General features: G+C 31.6%; 1 protein-coding gene across 3 annotated transcripts; it reads right to left on the bottom strand.

Moving 5' to 3' along the window:
• Positions 1-3,150: 3,150 nt before the first annotated feature.
• Positions 3,151-9,045, bottom strand: LOC133700695 (peroxisome biogenesis protein 2-like). Of its 3 annotated transcripts, none has more exons than XM_062124318.1 (8): positions 8,664-9,045; positions 8,114-8,227; positions 7,856-8,009; positions 6,503-6,639; positions 6,273-6,373; positions 5,849-5,966; positions 3,941-4,107; positions 3,151-3,571 (listed from the first exon to the last, which is right to left on the bottom strand). In XM_062124318.1, exons 1-8 carry the CDS (start codon positions 8,763-8,765, stop codon positions 3,373-3,375), a joined length of 1,092 nt encoding a protein of 363 aa, XP_061980302.1. In that variant the 5' UTR covers positions 8,766-9,045; the 3' UTR covers positions 3,151-3,372. The 3 variants fall into 3 exon arrangements, with proteins under 3 accessions (XP_061980302.1, XP_061980303.1, XP_061980304.1); XM_062124319.1 differs by having other exon boundaries at positions 3,151-3,502; positions 8,664-9,043; XM_062124320.1 differs by having other exon boundaries at positions 7,856-8,005; positions 8,664-8,686.
• Positions 9,046-16,131: the final 7,086 nt, after the last annotated feature.

Genomic DNA, 16,131 nt, shown 5'->3' with positions numbered 1-16,131 from the left:
GAAAGGATTCATTTTGTGATCAATTGAGGGTTTTTTTTTTATATGTGTTTTTCATGATTTAGCCCTCCAATGTCCAAACTCTAATTTGCTCTAAAAATATTATATATTCCCAGCTTCATTCTCAAAAATATTGAAGTATTAGACTGTATGCTGTCCATTTAGCATGGCGGTTCAAACTGCTATTAAAAAAAAAAAACCACCAAGATGCATTGGATTTTTGTTGTACACACATACTCAATTTATTATGGATTGTTACATTAAATTTATCATTTTTCCCTGCTAAAAAAATCAATTGACATGGTTTTAAGGGTAAAAAAATCTTTTCATCATGATATTTTTTTATTTTTAAATTTTAAAGAAAAAGTCTTTTTACATATTTGATGCACAATGTAATGATTTTAATGCCCATAAAAAAAAAAAACTTGGATCCAGGGCTTTCTAGCCATTTCATGATTTTAATGCATACTGAATTTACCACATTGCATTTACCACATTGCTCTTAAAATGGACAAAAACACATCATATGGTTAGGGGCACTTCAGACTTTTCAATACTTTTTTTTTGTGAATACTAATTTTGATGAGGTGCAATTGATTTTATATATATATAGACACACACACACAAGGTTATTTAAAAAAACAAAAGTGGTATATGCACCAGTAAATAAGAGGCGCTTTTGCTATTTAGACAACATGTGTGGTGTCTACTGGTTATGAAATACCACTATCCACAATGACATTTGAAGAGGCATGATGTCCTCTTCAGAGTGAGTCTTTTTTCTCCCCCTCTTTCTTTTTTCTCTTCTTGTCTTGATTTTTGCATTAGTTCTTCCAAAGATCAATTATGTCATCCAGTTTATATTTATATCAATTTTGGTAATAATTCTTGTAATTGTTCTTTCTTTTGTTTTTGATGCTTTTTTAACTTTATTTATTTTTTTAATTTCATTTCTAGATATTTTATTTCATTTAATTTTTGTATCCAATTTGGTAATCATTTTCTTGATTTATTTATTTTTTTTCAATTTCACCCTCATCATTTCATTTTTTTTATCCAATTTTGGTTCTTGTTCTTTTTATTGCTATTTTTTTATTCTTTATTAATTTATTTTAATTTTAATTTTGGTCCCTCATTATTTTCTTTCATTTTGCTTTTATTTTAAATTTTATTCCTCATTATTTTGATTGCTGTTTATTTTATTTTTAAATTTTTATACTATTTCTTTTATTTTTTTATGTCAAATTTGATCCTCATTATTTTGATTTCTATTTATTTTGTTTTAAAATTTCATACGATTAGGGGTTTTGCATGGTGATTTTTTTTTATTTATCTTCTGTGGGATAATTTTGATCTCAAGACTAGAGTTATAAATTTTGAAGATTAATTAGATTTAACTTTAGATATTTTTTATAGTCTTTTTTTAATTGATTATTTTTTTCAATTTTATCCTTCCATTTTAGGTTATTGGGCTTTGATCTTGGTGAATTTTTTCACTTTCCTTTTCATTGGGTTGTTCAGGTTTCATATCTCGAGTCACGAGTTTGTCAAGTTAACTTAGATTCATTTGAATTTTTTTTTAACATTTCTTTTTTTGAATTTTTTTTTTACTTTTCTTTATGTGGGCTTATCCATGTCTCATATCCCAAGTCGCGTGTTTGTCAAGTTAACCCAGGTTGACTTAAGTTTTTTTTCCAACATTTTATTTATTTATTTATTTATTTAACTATGGTCTTTTTTCTGTCCTTTTTAAAAAAAAATATCTCGATTTCATATGACAAGTGGCGGGTTAATCAAGTTAGGCCAGGTTGACTCGGTTTTTTTCTTCTACATTTCTTTTTTTAAAATTTTTTTTCTCAATTTTATCATTCAACATTGGATTATTGGGCATTAAGCTACATGATTTGTTCACTTTTTTTTATGTGGAGTTTTTCCGATCTCATATCCCAGGTAGTTGATTAGTTAAGTTAACCTGAGTTGACTTGGGTTTTTCCTTTCTTGATGTTTTTTTTTTTTTATAAAAATAGTTTTTTGCACTTTCATCATTTTGCATTAAATTATTGGTCTTTTAACTTTATAAATTTTATGCTTTTCTTTTTATAGGGTTAACTGAGTGCAAGTTAATGAAGTTAACTTAGGTTGACTCGAGTTTTTTTACTTTTTTTTATTAATTTAACTTCAGGTTTTTTTTCTAGGTTCTTTTTTTAAAATTTAATTTTTTAATCCCGATCTGATATCATAGGTGATGAGTTAGTCAAGTTAATCCGGGTTGACGTAACTTTTTTTCTTCAATGTTTTTTTTTTTTAAATTAATATTTTTTTAATTTTATTATTTAATATTAAGCTATTAGACCTTGAGTTTCATAATTTGTTATGTTTTATTTTTTTTTAGGTTTTTTCAATTTCATATTCCATGTGGCGGGTTATTCAAATTAATTCAAGTTGACTCTGATTATTATCAAATATTTTTTTTATGGAGGACAAGTTTGACTTGACCCATCACCCATGGCAAAGTAGGACATCATTCTAATTTATGTTAAAAGCATATTTTTTTTATGTTTTTTTTTCATACAAAAAGCAATATGAAATGCACCTGAAATAACATAATACTAAACAATATCAAATAAATATTAATCGTGTGTTTGACATAATGATAAAAAAAAAATTAAATATTTTTTTTGAAAATACATTAAAATATTATATTTTAAAAATATATTTTTAATATTAACATATTAAAATAATTCAAAAATATCAAAATAATTTAATTTGAAACTATAAAAATAATTTCATGATTGAACGGCAATACCAGGTTTAAATTCAACAAAAATTGTACCGCAACTGACTGGTCATTTAGCTTTCAGAAAGATGCCACCCAAAATGCTATTTCAGGCCAGCCCACCCTGCATTTCTTCCGTCTCCCAAAACTTGTCTTTGCCTTAGATAAGGTACAGAGTAACATCACATCGTGCACACCCTTCCATTCATAAACCATGGTTGGGATATATAATGAGCCCTCAAATGGCTGACTTTACAGGGTGTTACACCCATTGATATAGACTCTTTTGTTTTTATATCAACATAGGAAGCATTGCAATTGCTTACAGGACTCCACGGCCCCCAGAGGCCCAGAAAAGAGAACTTCACTTACAACCGTTAATCAAGAAAGAAATTTTAATCCTTGTTTTTGATGAATTGATGGTATCGTTGAAAAGAATATTCACGGTCACATAAAGATGGCAAAGAATGATTCCCCAACTTGATTAGGGGGGTAAATACTTCTACAGAAAAAACGTCATCACTTGATTATATTGTATGCCTATTTCTTGGCATATTTTATACAGTACTCTACCATTCCATCCTACCACCCTACAGTAATCATTGGTTCGGATTTGTATTACCAGCTAAACCACCATGGCGCTGCATAGCAACCACTGGCTCGCCACATCTGGGACAGCGGAATGATGGAGCTGCAGCACATCGTGTTCTAAGGCAGTAGTAGCAGTACCTAGCAGCAGGAAAAAAATCAGATTTTGGGGGAGGGGGTAGAGATGCACATTCTGGAAATTCAGCCACGCTGGAAAAGGTACTTCAAAACTGATTAAGTTAGCAAAAAATATCATATCCAAACATCTGATTGTGGTGGTATGTGTTAAGGAGAGAAATAAATCAGAAAGTAGACTTGGCCTGTGTGGTACAACAAAATTTGAGTCAAGCATGCCCAGAGAAGGGCAATGCTAAGGATTTTGGAAATTTGCAGTATTTGTGACCAAAGCCAGCAGGCTTACAGGGGTGGGGAAATCATAATTATGCCCTAGGCTTTTCTCATGCAGTATGTAAAAAAATTTGGTGGAAATGATCTACATTGTTTAAGCCCTAGCCCATACGACAAAAGTGGTTCTTAAAAGTTGATTTAATCAAAGCAAAGGAGAAAGCAGTTGTATACCTGTGCTGACAGGGAAGAGAAAGAAATGGAATTGTTGGAATTGCCTGGCAAATTGGACAAGTATCATCATCTACTTTGGAGCTTGAAGATTTATCCTTTGAAAATGGGCTAAGAAATTTTTTAACAGACGAGGAGTTAAGAAGAGGTAGAAGTAGCAGCAACATCTCCTGCAGATAAGCCAAAGAAGGACCACATTTATCAGCGCAGATGGTATTATGGCTGGTACATAAACTTTGGCAATTCAAACAGCAGCTAAAAGAGACAACTCCAATCATGTCTAGTAACAATGTTTATCTGTTTAATAAGGTTCTGCTTCGGAAATACAATCTTTTTGTGAATGAAACAGCATTCTCACTAACTGTTAATTCACATAACTAAGATAGTATGCTCTATTAACACAACTACCAATGAGAATTGAGACAGCATAACAATGTAAATTCAAAGAAACTAAGAAAAGTACATTGAGTAAAACACGAATAAAGGATACATCTTGAAGTTGGTCACTCACACAGAACGCAGATTTATTGATCATACTGTGGTAAACTGTTTTTACCCCTGTAGAGTTAGCCATCCACTCCAGCCTTATAGATCAAATTTCACTGTTAAATCTACAGTTCCAAAAAAGTTTTAATTTGGCCCTTCGCTGTTGGATAGCTAACAGCATCTCATGGAATACTTACATTTTCTAGTTTTTTGCTGTCATTTTTTTCTTAATTTTTACTCCCATAACATCATAAATGTGATAGTATTCCACAAAACCCTTGAAAGTCCAAAAATACTTAACAAAGAATTCAAAAGGAAGTCCTGCCATTACTTTCCATTAGTTATTTAATGCTAAAGGGGCATATGGAAACTCTTTTGAAACTCTAAGGTTGACATTGGAAAATTTTAAACTGGGTTGAAGTAGAGCATTGCAGAATCTACAAGGGTTAGAATACAGCTTACCCAATATATTGTCTACATTGTCTTCATGAACATACAATAAGGGATGTGTTCAACCAATTTATCATGATCACTCATTGATTCCAACGCAAAGACAAGAAGTACAATCAATAGTTACCTTGTTGAAAACTATGGCTTCCAATAAATTGTGAGCCTATAATTGCTAGATTAGTGTTTGTTCACTATAAGACATAACCCCCACCAACGGTTATCCTTTTTTGTTAGGGATACAAAATAATCATGTTCAAATATGTTTGCCCGAACACATTCCAAAAATTAATAATGGTACAAAAGGTGCAAAAGTTTCTAGGTAATGGGCCATCCTTTTGGAAACTCCAAATAGAGCTTCTTATAAATCTTAATCATTTATTCTTTTAACCTTTACTCTTTCCTCCTCGATCCATATACAAACAAGCCTCATTCTGGTCACCACAAGTGAACTCATGGAGTTTGACTTTGGTCCCTATAATATCCAGTTGAAAAGTCATTTACTAAAACCTAGTTAAAAATATTAACAGGTTCACAAAGTTATAACTGATAACTTCGCATGCAAAATTTCCTTGCATTCATTATTCTTAACTTTATATCTAAGTCGGGGGATCCAACTTCAATGAAAGAAACCCAAATGTGAGTAGTTAAGGAGGGATAGTTATGGACCAAACTAACATTGCATCACAGACTAATACAGCACTTGAGAAGTGCAAGACAAAGACACTTCATACAACGCTTGAAAAACCCACACTATTTCCTTGCCCTTTGTGTTATTGGATATTAATAATTAAAGAATTCAAACACTAAGGAAAGACAAAACATATCATATCATAACAACAGCAAGAAGAGATCATCCAAAATGGGAGAAAGATACTGATCTAAAATATCATAACAACAGAAACAAGAGATCATCCAAAGGTGGGAGAAAGATACTGATCTAAAAAGGACCTAACATGCTAAAGAAAAATCAGTTACCGAAAATTCATTCCACACTAACTGGCGATTCATGTACTCAAAGCTAACTGCTCGGTTCATATTAGGGCTTCCATAGACAAGCCTTGCTTGCAAGACTCTTTCAATGAGGTTTCTAAATCTGCATTAAAACAAGACATAACTTTAAAGAATCATCAAATCCAATTATGTGATTTAAGTGAATAATCTTAATGGATTCTCCCATCATGATATCTCGTGATAGTAATCAATCCATTTGATCATCATATTAGGCTGACAGGAAAAGAGCAGAAATTGTAATTAAACAAGCAAATAATAACTGAATATGCATTTCCCCAAATAGTTGTGTGTTTCCTCTCTTACAAAGAGAATTTACATGCACAGCTTCATTTCATACTATTAATGCTAATGGAAATTAATATTCAAGAAACAACAATATACAACATACCGTCCTGTGTAAAGAAATATTAGTAGGTTGCCAAATGAAGCAGCTTTATAAAGTCCCTCAACACGTTGTATCAAAATCCATGCACGCCTTGCCAGTGGCCTCTGAAAAATACACAAAGAATAAGTACTTTTTGATATTCACTGCCATTTCAGAGAATTGTTCTTTAGAAGATTTTTTTTATTAAAAAAAATAAAATAAAATAAAACCAACAACACTAGTGATAGTTGTACCTGTTCAGAATCACCCCATCTACGAAAAGCAGAGAATGACTGTAAGCGAGCCCAGGTGTACTGACCACCAACAGTGGCAATGCAATACCAAATTTTCTGTGCAATGGTCAGTCCAGGTCCTTCCAAACCTGTTCTAACTATAAGCAAAATAACACACCAAGTGGAAGTTAGAATATTAAAGAGGGTGATGTAATGCTGACATGAAGAATTATCAGGGAACTTCATATGTGCCTTCCTCAGCTAGAATTTAAAACATGTCTCTTGGGCCTTTTGCTCCTTTGCATGTCAGATATGAAAGTTTGGTGAGAATATATATATATATATATATATATATATATATATAAAAGAACAGATCCATTTGTGAAAATGCATGGAATATCATGTCAAAGGGGAAAACAGATCACACACTTCTTCAATTCCCACATTATCCTCAGAAAAGGGAATCATGTTTTATAAAGAACATGTACAAAAATGTTAAAATTTATTTAACAGTTATACAGGAGAAAAATAGACATAGCAGTCATGTCCATCCATTTCATTTTCCAGAAGAGCATTTACAAATTCCGGTTTAACAAGAAAGGAGAACCATCAAAATATATATAAAGACAGGGAACTTCTGTTTTAATTGAAGTTCAATTTATAATGACTGAGTGCAAATAGTGATATCCAAGAAGCAAGCCACATCTTTAATTTAATAATCAACTAGACGTGGATCACAGAATTTAGAAAATTTATACAATCATCACTTAAAATTAGTTTCAGAAATAAGTGGATGGAAAGGTAGGGAAAAAACTGGGGCAGGAGTTTTCTACTTGTTCTGCTTCAATTTAATAGGAGGAGAAGAGGAACCTAGGCCAGGAATTAACCCCTCATTCTAATTAAAATGTCAGACCCAAATTTTGTGGTCAATGGAAAGTTAAGGAATTGCTTTCTTAACTCCCTGTTATAACCTCATTACTTAATAAAAAAACAATCTCACCCTTCCACCCGAAAAGGAGACACGTAAACTTGTAACTAATGCATTTCCCTACCATCCATTAAACAAACAAGAGAAAATTAATTTACATTCCCACTTTGGAATCCAAAAAAAACAGAAGGGTGATTAATTTCCCTTCCCTTCCCTTCCCCTCCCCTCCCTTAATCCCATCCCTTCCAATCCATCCCTCCTAAATTCCCAAACATACTATCAAGATATGTAATCAAAATTTGTAAAGAAGGCATGTATTTCATTTCTAAATCTGCATAAGCAACATAGCCATTGAGGACAATCTATCAGTCAAACAATCACCTAATACCGAGCTACTATCTTAAATCAACACCATAAGCATTACAGTAATGCGCAGACCTGCCTACCTTTTCCTCTTGATTCCATTGCACGTTCATCTCTGTACCTCAGGTCCATGAGAGCATTTCCTGGAGTAGGCTTATCTACCCAGATAGAGAACCTCCAAATGAGAAACTCAAGGAAAGCATCAAGTTCCGGCTCATATTGAAATAACATCCCTGGCTAATCCCAATAAAGGGAAGAATCAAATTAAAGATTGACACCAGCAGCATGATATCAAAATGTTCACTAAAACCAACTTCGCAAATTAAAACCAAAAACCATACCTTCATTAGAGAAAAGACCTTAACCAATTGTTCCTTTAACATAGCTGACATTTCAATGTCCAATCTCGCAGCATCAAATTGATTAACTCTAGATATTGAAATCGGTATCATTGACTGCCAAGGAAATTAAAACATCAGAAGTAAAATAAAAATGATATAAACGGCAATCATTCATGCACTGAAGTAGCCGAAAATCTTCAGTGAACTGAACCCAGATGGAAAAATTCAAACTTGCACTCTATAATTTACATTGGGACATGGAAATACCCCTTATCGTGATTCCCAGGATGAACTTCTTGTAAGAAATTGAGAAATGTTCTAAATTTGAATTTAGCTATAGCAAACTTACGTCTTGACAAACTGAAAATTCACAATATTTTGAACCCAAAAAGCAAAATAAATTAACAAAAGGAAAGAAAGAAAGATTCATATTCTTCATCTTGCAACAAAAACTAGATTAATAAAACTTGAATTCTGCATGGAACTCCAAGAAACAAGAGAAATGAATGGGAGAAAAAAAAAGACGTAATTGTTATGAAGAGGAAGGTACCTGGTGAGAAAGAGCAAGAGGTTTCCATTGAGGAAGCAATCTTAGATAAGTGTGAACCCATTCATCCTCTGGTGGTGGTTGTCGAAGATTAAGAGCAGCCATTATTTATTTATTTATTATTTTTTTTGGATGAAGAAGTAGATGATGATGATGGGTTGCTAGGGTTTGTGCTCTTCCTGATTGCTTCAAAAATTGAAGCTTTGAGAGAGGGAGAGAGTATGGATGATGGTATGGTATTAAAGCTGTGCACTTTGGGAAACAGTTAAAACCAAAGAGATGGGCAAGTTCCTGTCTGCAGGCATACACCACACCAACTCTGTTTCTGTTTTTCTTTAACAAGTTCAACAAGAAACAGAGATGTGGGAAAGTAGTGGCAGTTATTAATGAGGGATTACAAGGGTGCTTTGGTCTTATTAATGCTTCGTTAGAAACATGTGAATCTAGTTTTTCCAGATTCTAGGGGATCTATAATGATAACAAAAATATAGTACGATTATATTGATTTGATGGAGTTAAATTATTAAATATAATTGTTTATATAGGGCCTACAATAGAAAAAAAAAATCAAATTAATTATGATAAGAAAAAATTAATTTTTTAGATTGAAATCTTCAATTAATTTATTTGTCTTTAATTGATTATGTGCTCCATAATTTCTCTATATTCTAACAAAATATATTAAAATAAAAGGGTGTGTTATTTACTCTAATTCCAAACCAAATAGCATGGTAAATTGTAATAATAAAATTATAATTTTACTTTCATGACAAATAAATTTTATATAAGTTTAAATAGGATTCTTTTATTTTATATTTTAACCAAAAAAGTTTATGCTAGGGTATGAGGTCAGGTTTAGGTTTTTAATTTTTAATGTGCAGTTTCATTATTGTTATGCCCTTTCAGCCAAAAGAAAAAATAAAAAAAAAACATTTCATTCATAGATATTTTTATCATATCATCTTGGTTTTTTTTATCATTGTTAATTGGGTTGAAAGACAAATTTATACTTTGTCTATATAATAAATATTATATAAAAAACATAATTGAAGCGTGCATTACACACATCAACGTGTAAAAGATGGCTGCATCTTTGGAAGGTGTGCGGCCAAACGATAGCTTTCATATAGATGTTAAAAGCATCTCAACGACTCATCCACCCTTGTCAGCGGAGGTCTTGAATGGACCTCCATTTTGGCATCTAACCCTCCAATTTTCAAAAGTTACTCCTCAATTTGTTTTGCCTTTAGATTCTTTTTTTATTTTTGTCTTCGATTCTTTTATGAAGTTTTTATTTTTATTTAATTTTATTCTTTAATCTCAATTTTTTATATGTTATTTTTTTAGTTTAATTTTTATTCTTTTGATTTTTTTCAATCCCAGTATCAAAAAAATCTTAGTTGTCCTCTAATCTATTTGTGTTTCAATTTTGATCCTCAATTTTTTAATTGTTATTTTTTTATCCTTTTGTGTGGTTGGATTTTTTTTAATTTTTTCCTTCAATATTTAATTTGTTGGGAATTGAATCTCGTTGTTTTTTCATATGGGGTGCTTCTGATTTAAGAAGTTAACATAGATTATTAAATATAATTGTTTATATAGGGCATACAATAGAAGAAAAAATAAAACAAATCAAATTAATTATTGTAAGAAAAAATTAATTTCCCTTAATTTATTTTGATTGAGATCTTCAATTAATCTATTTGTCTCATTGATTATGTGCTACATAATTTCTCTATATTCTAACAAAATACATTAAAATAGAAGGGTGTGTTATATACTGTAACTCTAAACCAAATGGCATGGTATATAATTTTACTTTAGTGACAAATAAATTTGACTTAATTGATGATAAGGGTAATAGGATTTTTTTTTTTTGAACAATTAAAGTAAAAAATTAGTCTAGGACCAAAAATGTTTATGTCGGGGGTATGAGGTCAATTTTGGGTTTTTAATTTTTAATGTGCAGTTTCATTATTGTTATGCTCTTTCAACCAAAAAAAAAATCTTTCATTTGGAGATATTTATCATATCACCTTGGTTTTTTTTGTCATTGTTGATTAGGTTAATGAGCAAATTTGTACTTTGTTTATATAATAAATATTATAATAAAAAAAAAAGTGGTTGAAGCATGTGTTGCACGCGTCTATGTTAAAGGATGGTTGTATTTTTAGGTGGTGGCGGCCAAACGATGGCTTTCATGTAGGTGTTTGAAGTGTCTCGGCAACCCATTCACCCTTGATCGACGTGTGTCTTGAATGAACCTCTATTTTGGCATCTAGCCTTCTAAAATTTAAAAGTTGCTCCTCAATTTGTTTTGTTTTCAGATTTTTTTTCTTATTTTTTTGGTTTCTAATTTTTGTCCTTGACCTTTTTGTGAAGTTTTTATTTTTATTTAATTAATCTTAATTTTTCATGTGTTAATTTTTTAGTTTAGTTATCATTCCTTTAATTTTTTTCAATCCCAATATCAAAAAAATTTAGTTGTCCTTTGATCTATTTTTGTTTCAATTTTGATCCTCAATCTTTTAATTGCTATTTTTTTTATCCTTTTGTGTGATTAGATTTTTTTCTTCTAATTTTCTCCTTCAACATATAATTGGTTGGGAATTGAGTCCCATTGTTTTTCCATATAGGGTGCTTCTAGTTTAAGAAGCTAGCACCGATTAGCATCTTTTTCTTTCTTTTTTCCTTTTTGATTTCATTAATTGACGTTGATTTTTAAAAAAATATTGGCTTGTCATCTCATTACTTGGGCTATCGAGTTGCCTCGACCTGTATAATCTAAGTTATAGGTTTGTCATGTCAGTTCGGGTTGAATCAGACTAAGTTTTTTTAATTTGTCCTTTTTACCTTATTTCGTCGTTCCATATTTAATCCGCTAAGAATTGAGTTTCATCATTTTTCTCTTTTCCAAAAATATTTTTTCTCGGGTTATTGTAGACAATTTTTTTTTATAGTCTATTTGTTGTTGATGTCTTTTTTTTATTATCTAATTAAAATAAAACCAACTTATTTGACTTAATCAAGTCTATAACCCAAGTTATGATTTTTTCTTCTTCTTCTTTAAAACACACTTGCGGCACTAGCGCATCATTTTTTTATAGAAAAAAAATATAAACCCCTAGATAGAATTTAAATAGGTAATAAGAACAATATTATACTAAATGAGTGGAGAAAAATATTTATTTTGTTGGGAAGATGACAAATTAGAGAGGTTGAAATAAAAATGTGTATGTCATATAATTCAATGAAAGTTGAAATAAAAATGAGTATGATAGAATCAAGAAAATGATATTTACCTAGAAACAAACGGTTAAGTCCAAAGATAACTCTAATTAAAAGAAAAGGATGAAATTGAATGAGAAAAAATGGTATAGAATTAAATTACTAAAAAGAAAGAGTTTAGTGGGGTAAAATATAAATAAAGCAAACATGTGGGGGAAATGTATAAATAAAGAATTTATATGGGTTCAATGTGATAGGAGAGGAGGAGCTTTTTTTAGGAGACAAGGTCAGATAGATTTGGGGAAGAGGAAGGAGCTTGTATCTTTTGCAGGTAAGACATCTCTTTCTAAAAGAAGAGGAGGTAGGCTTCACCGAGGACAATTATTTAGGAGAAGGGGTCCTAATACGGGAGGATCAATTGGTAGATTTTCCCAGTATAACAAGGGAGGATTTACTCCTAGTAAAGGTAGAGCTTGAGCAGCACAGGGTGGCAGTTCATTAAAGACTGCTACTCAGAGATCATTTACCTTTTCACGTTGTGATATTTGCTGATGGTTTCATCTTGGAGATTGTAAGGTGACTATAGGGGGTGTTTTATTTGTAGGTAGAAGGGTCATCACTAGAGAATGTGTTTATATTTAAAGGAGAGATGTCATTTAAATGGAGAATATAAGCATTTCAAGAGAAATTTCCCAAATAAGACTTTGGCATCGAGTCAGCAGTGGTCAGAGATCATAGATAGGCCCGGTGGAGAGTAGAAGAGACCTACCCGGTCAAGAGTTGGTACTAGTAAGGTTCAAGCCGAGGACAGGGTAATAAGACTCAGGGCAAAGTATATTATATGGATTAGATTGTTGTTAGAGCCTTATCAGATATGGTGGCAAGTATGATCATTGTAATACTCAGAAGGGCTATACATTATTTCACCTAAGAGCGACACACTCTTTTGGATCTTGTAAATTTGTCAATAAATTGAATACATATGTAAGAAAAATGGTAAAAGGGTTATTTATTAGTACATATTTAGGGGAGGAAGTGGAACTAAAAGATGTTTATGAGGGGTTTACTATTTTGATAAAGGGTTATAAGTTAAAGGTAGATTTAATAGCACTAGATATGCTAGATTTTGATATAATTTTAGAGATGGTCTAGCTAAGTATGTATCTTGCTAAGATGGATTGTTATGCTAAGATAATTATTCTTAGAATGTCAAATGGTGATGAGGTGGAATTTACAGAGGAGAGAAATGTGGTGTTTAATAAGTTGATTTCAATGATGACTACTAGGAAATTATAATAAAATTGTGTGAGGCTTTCCTAACATATTTAAAGGATGTCTAAAAAAGAGGAAAGGAGTTAAAAAAATCTAGTAATATGAGAATATCCTGATATATTTCTTGAGGAGTTACTGGGATTACCTTCTAGACGAGAAGTTGAGGTAACTATAAAGGTGCTACCAGACACTACACCTTCCCAGGCCCCACATAAAATGGCCCTTGTTTAATTAATATAGTTGAAGATACAACTACATGAATTGTTAGAAAATGACTCATTCAGCCCAATACTTCACCTTAGAGAGCCCTTTATTCTATTTGTAAAGAACAAGAATGATACTCTTCAGCTTTGTATTGATTATAGGTAGTTGAATAAGATGACTATAAAGAATAGATATTTGCCTCTTGGGATTGATTTATTTGATCAACTCAAGGGTGCACGAGTATTCTCAAATATAGATCTGTGATAGGGGTATCATTAATTAAAGATCAAGGATCAAGATATACAAAAGACAACTTTTAGGACTTTTTATAGCCATTACGAGTTCCTATTAAAGCCATTTGGGCTAACTAATGCTCTAGTAATATTTTATGGACTTAATGAATAGGATCTTTAAGTTTTATTCGGATTAGTTTGTGGTAGTGTTTATAAACGACATCTTGATATACTTTTGTGAATTTCAATGGAGACTTTAAGGATAAATAAGTTATATGTCAAATTAAGTAAGTGAATTTTAGTTGAATGAGGTGGTATTTTTAGGACACGTGATATCAAAAAATGGTATATATGTTGATCCTAAGAATGTATAAGTAGTTTTAAAATGGGAAAAACCTATAAACATGATTGAAATTCATAATTTGTTTTAGGCTAGTGGGATATTATGGAAGGTTTATAGAAGGGTTTTCGGTTATAGCCTCCTCGTTAACTAGGAAGGAAGTCAGGTTTGAATGGTCATGAGATTATGAAAGCTTATAAGAATTGAGAAAAAGATTGACTTCAACTCCTCTATTAATACTTCTAAAGGGACAAAAAAGATTTGTGGTTTATAGTTATGTTTCCATTAAAGGTCTAAGTTGTATGCCAATGCAACATGGTAGGGTAATTACATATACCTCTAGATAATTTAAGCCACATAAAGTGAATTATTTGGTACATAACTTGGATTTAACAACTGTAGTGTTTACCTTGAGAATATAAAGGCATTGTTTATATAGGACTCAAGTACAGATTTTCACTGATCATAAAAGTTTAAAGTACTTGATGTCACAGAAAGAGTTAAATGTGAGGCAGATGAGATGGATAGAGCTGATAAAAGATTATGATTGTATTATCGATTATTATCCTAGAAAAGAAAATATGGTAGTTGATGCCTTGAGTTGAGTAAGGGAGTAAGGGAGTAAGGGGATCACTCTAGCAAAATGGATAGTACAACCATTGTTGAGAAATATAATTTTAGAAACTTGGAAAACCGATAATAAGTTAGTAAAGATAAAAAGGATAATAAAGTTGGAAAAGAATTCATTGTTTGGTATATTGGAAAATGAAGTAGTAGAAATGGAAAAAAAAGATTTGTATACCAAATGATAGAGCTCTAAAAGAAGAAATTCTTAGTGAGGCACACGAGTCCAGACTTGTAGTTCATCCTGGAAGTACCAAGATGTATAAGGATCTAAAAGAGAATTACTGGTGGTCTAAGATGAAAAGAGAAACAGCTAAATATATAGCAAAATATATAGTATGACAGCAAGTAAAAGTGCAACATCAATGACCTTTTGGAAAATTGCAGCCTCTTTCAATTCTAGAATGGAAGTGAGAATATCATTATCAATTTTATCTCGGGTTTAGCAAGAAGCAAGAAGGGTAGTGATGCAGTTTGGGTGATAGTGGATCAATTAACTAAATATACTTTGTTCTTATCAATGAGAATAAGTGATTCTATTGATAAATTGGCTAGATTGTATGTTAATAAAGTGGTTCAACTCTATAGGGTTCCAGTGTCTATAATCTCTGATAAAGACCCACATATCACTTCAAGATTGTGGCCAAGTATACATCGTGTTTTAAACACAAAGTTGAACTTAAGCATTGTTTTTCATCCACAGACAGATGGTTAGTCTGAAAAAACCATTCAGATCTTAAAAGATTTGTTAAGGTCCTGCATTCTTGAATTTAGGGAACACTGGAAAGAACATTTGTTATTAATGGAATTTTCATACAACAATAATTACCAGGTTACTATTGGTATGGCTCTTTATGAAGCATTGTATGAAAGAAAATATTGAACTTCTGTACGGTAGGATGAAGTGGGTGAGAGGAAACTCCTAGGACCAGAATTGGTGCAGATAACTACTGATAAAGTAAGGTTAATACGGGAAAGGATGAAAGAAGCACAAGATAGATAAAAGAGATACACGGACAATCAAAGAAGACCATTGGAATTCATGGTGGGGGATTAAGTATTCTTAAAAGTTGCACCATGGAAGAACATTGTTTGTCTCGGTATGAAAGGCAAATTAGCTCTCAAATATATTGGTCCTTTTGAAATTATTGAAAGATTTGGTCTCATTGTCTATCAGTTAGCATTGCCTTCATATTTGGCAAGAATGCATGACGTGTTCAATGTATTACTACTTCAGAAAGCAGAGTTGGATCTCACAAGAATATTGTTTCAAGTTCCTATAGAGATCCGAGAAGATTTAACTATGGAGGTACAGCTAGTGAGAATCTTGGACCGAAATGTAAAGGAATTGAGGAATAAGAAGGTTCTTTTGGTGAAAATATTATGGCAAAATTCCAAAATTGAAGAAGAAACCTAGGAAAGGGAGTAAAAAATGATGAAAAAACATTCAAAACTATTTTCACAATAAGGTATGAACACAAATTCCAAGGATGGGATTTTTATAAAGACGAGAGAATTGTAACCTTTGGACAGAATTCACATAGATAGTAAGAACAATATTATACTAAAT

This window comes from Populus nigra, chromosome 8 (assembly GCF_951802175.1).
Source record: "Populus nigra chromosome 8, ddPopNigr1.1, whole genome shotgun sequence".
Taxonomy (NCBI): Eukaryota; Viridiplantae; Streptophyta; class Magnoliopsida; order Malpighiales; family Salicaceae; genus Populus; species Populus nigra.
The sequence above is the reverse complement of the archived record's forward strand: the minus strand, read 5'-3'. Positions and strand labels throughout refer to the sequence as shown.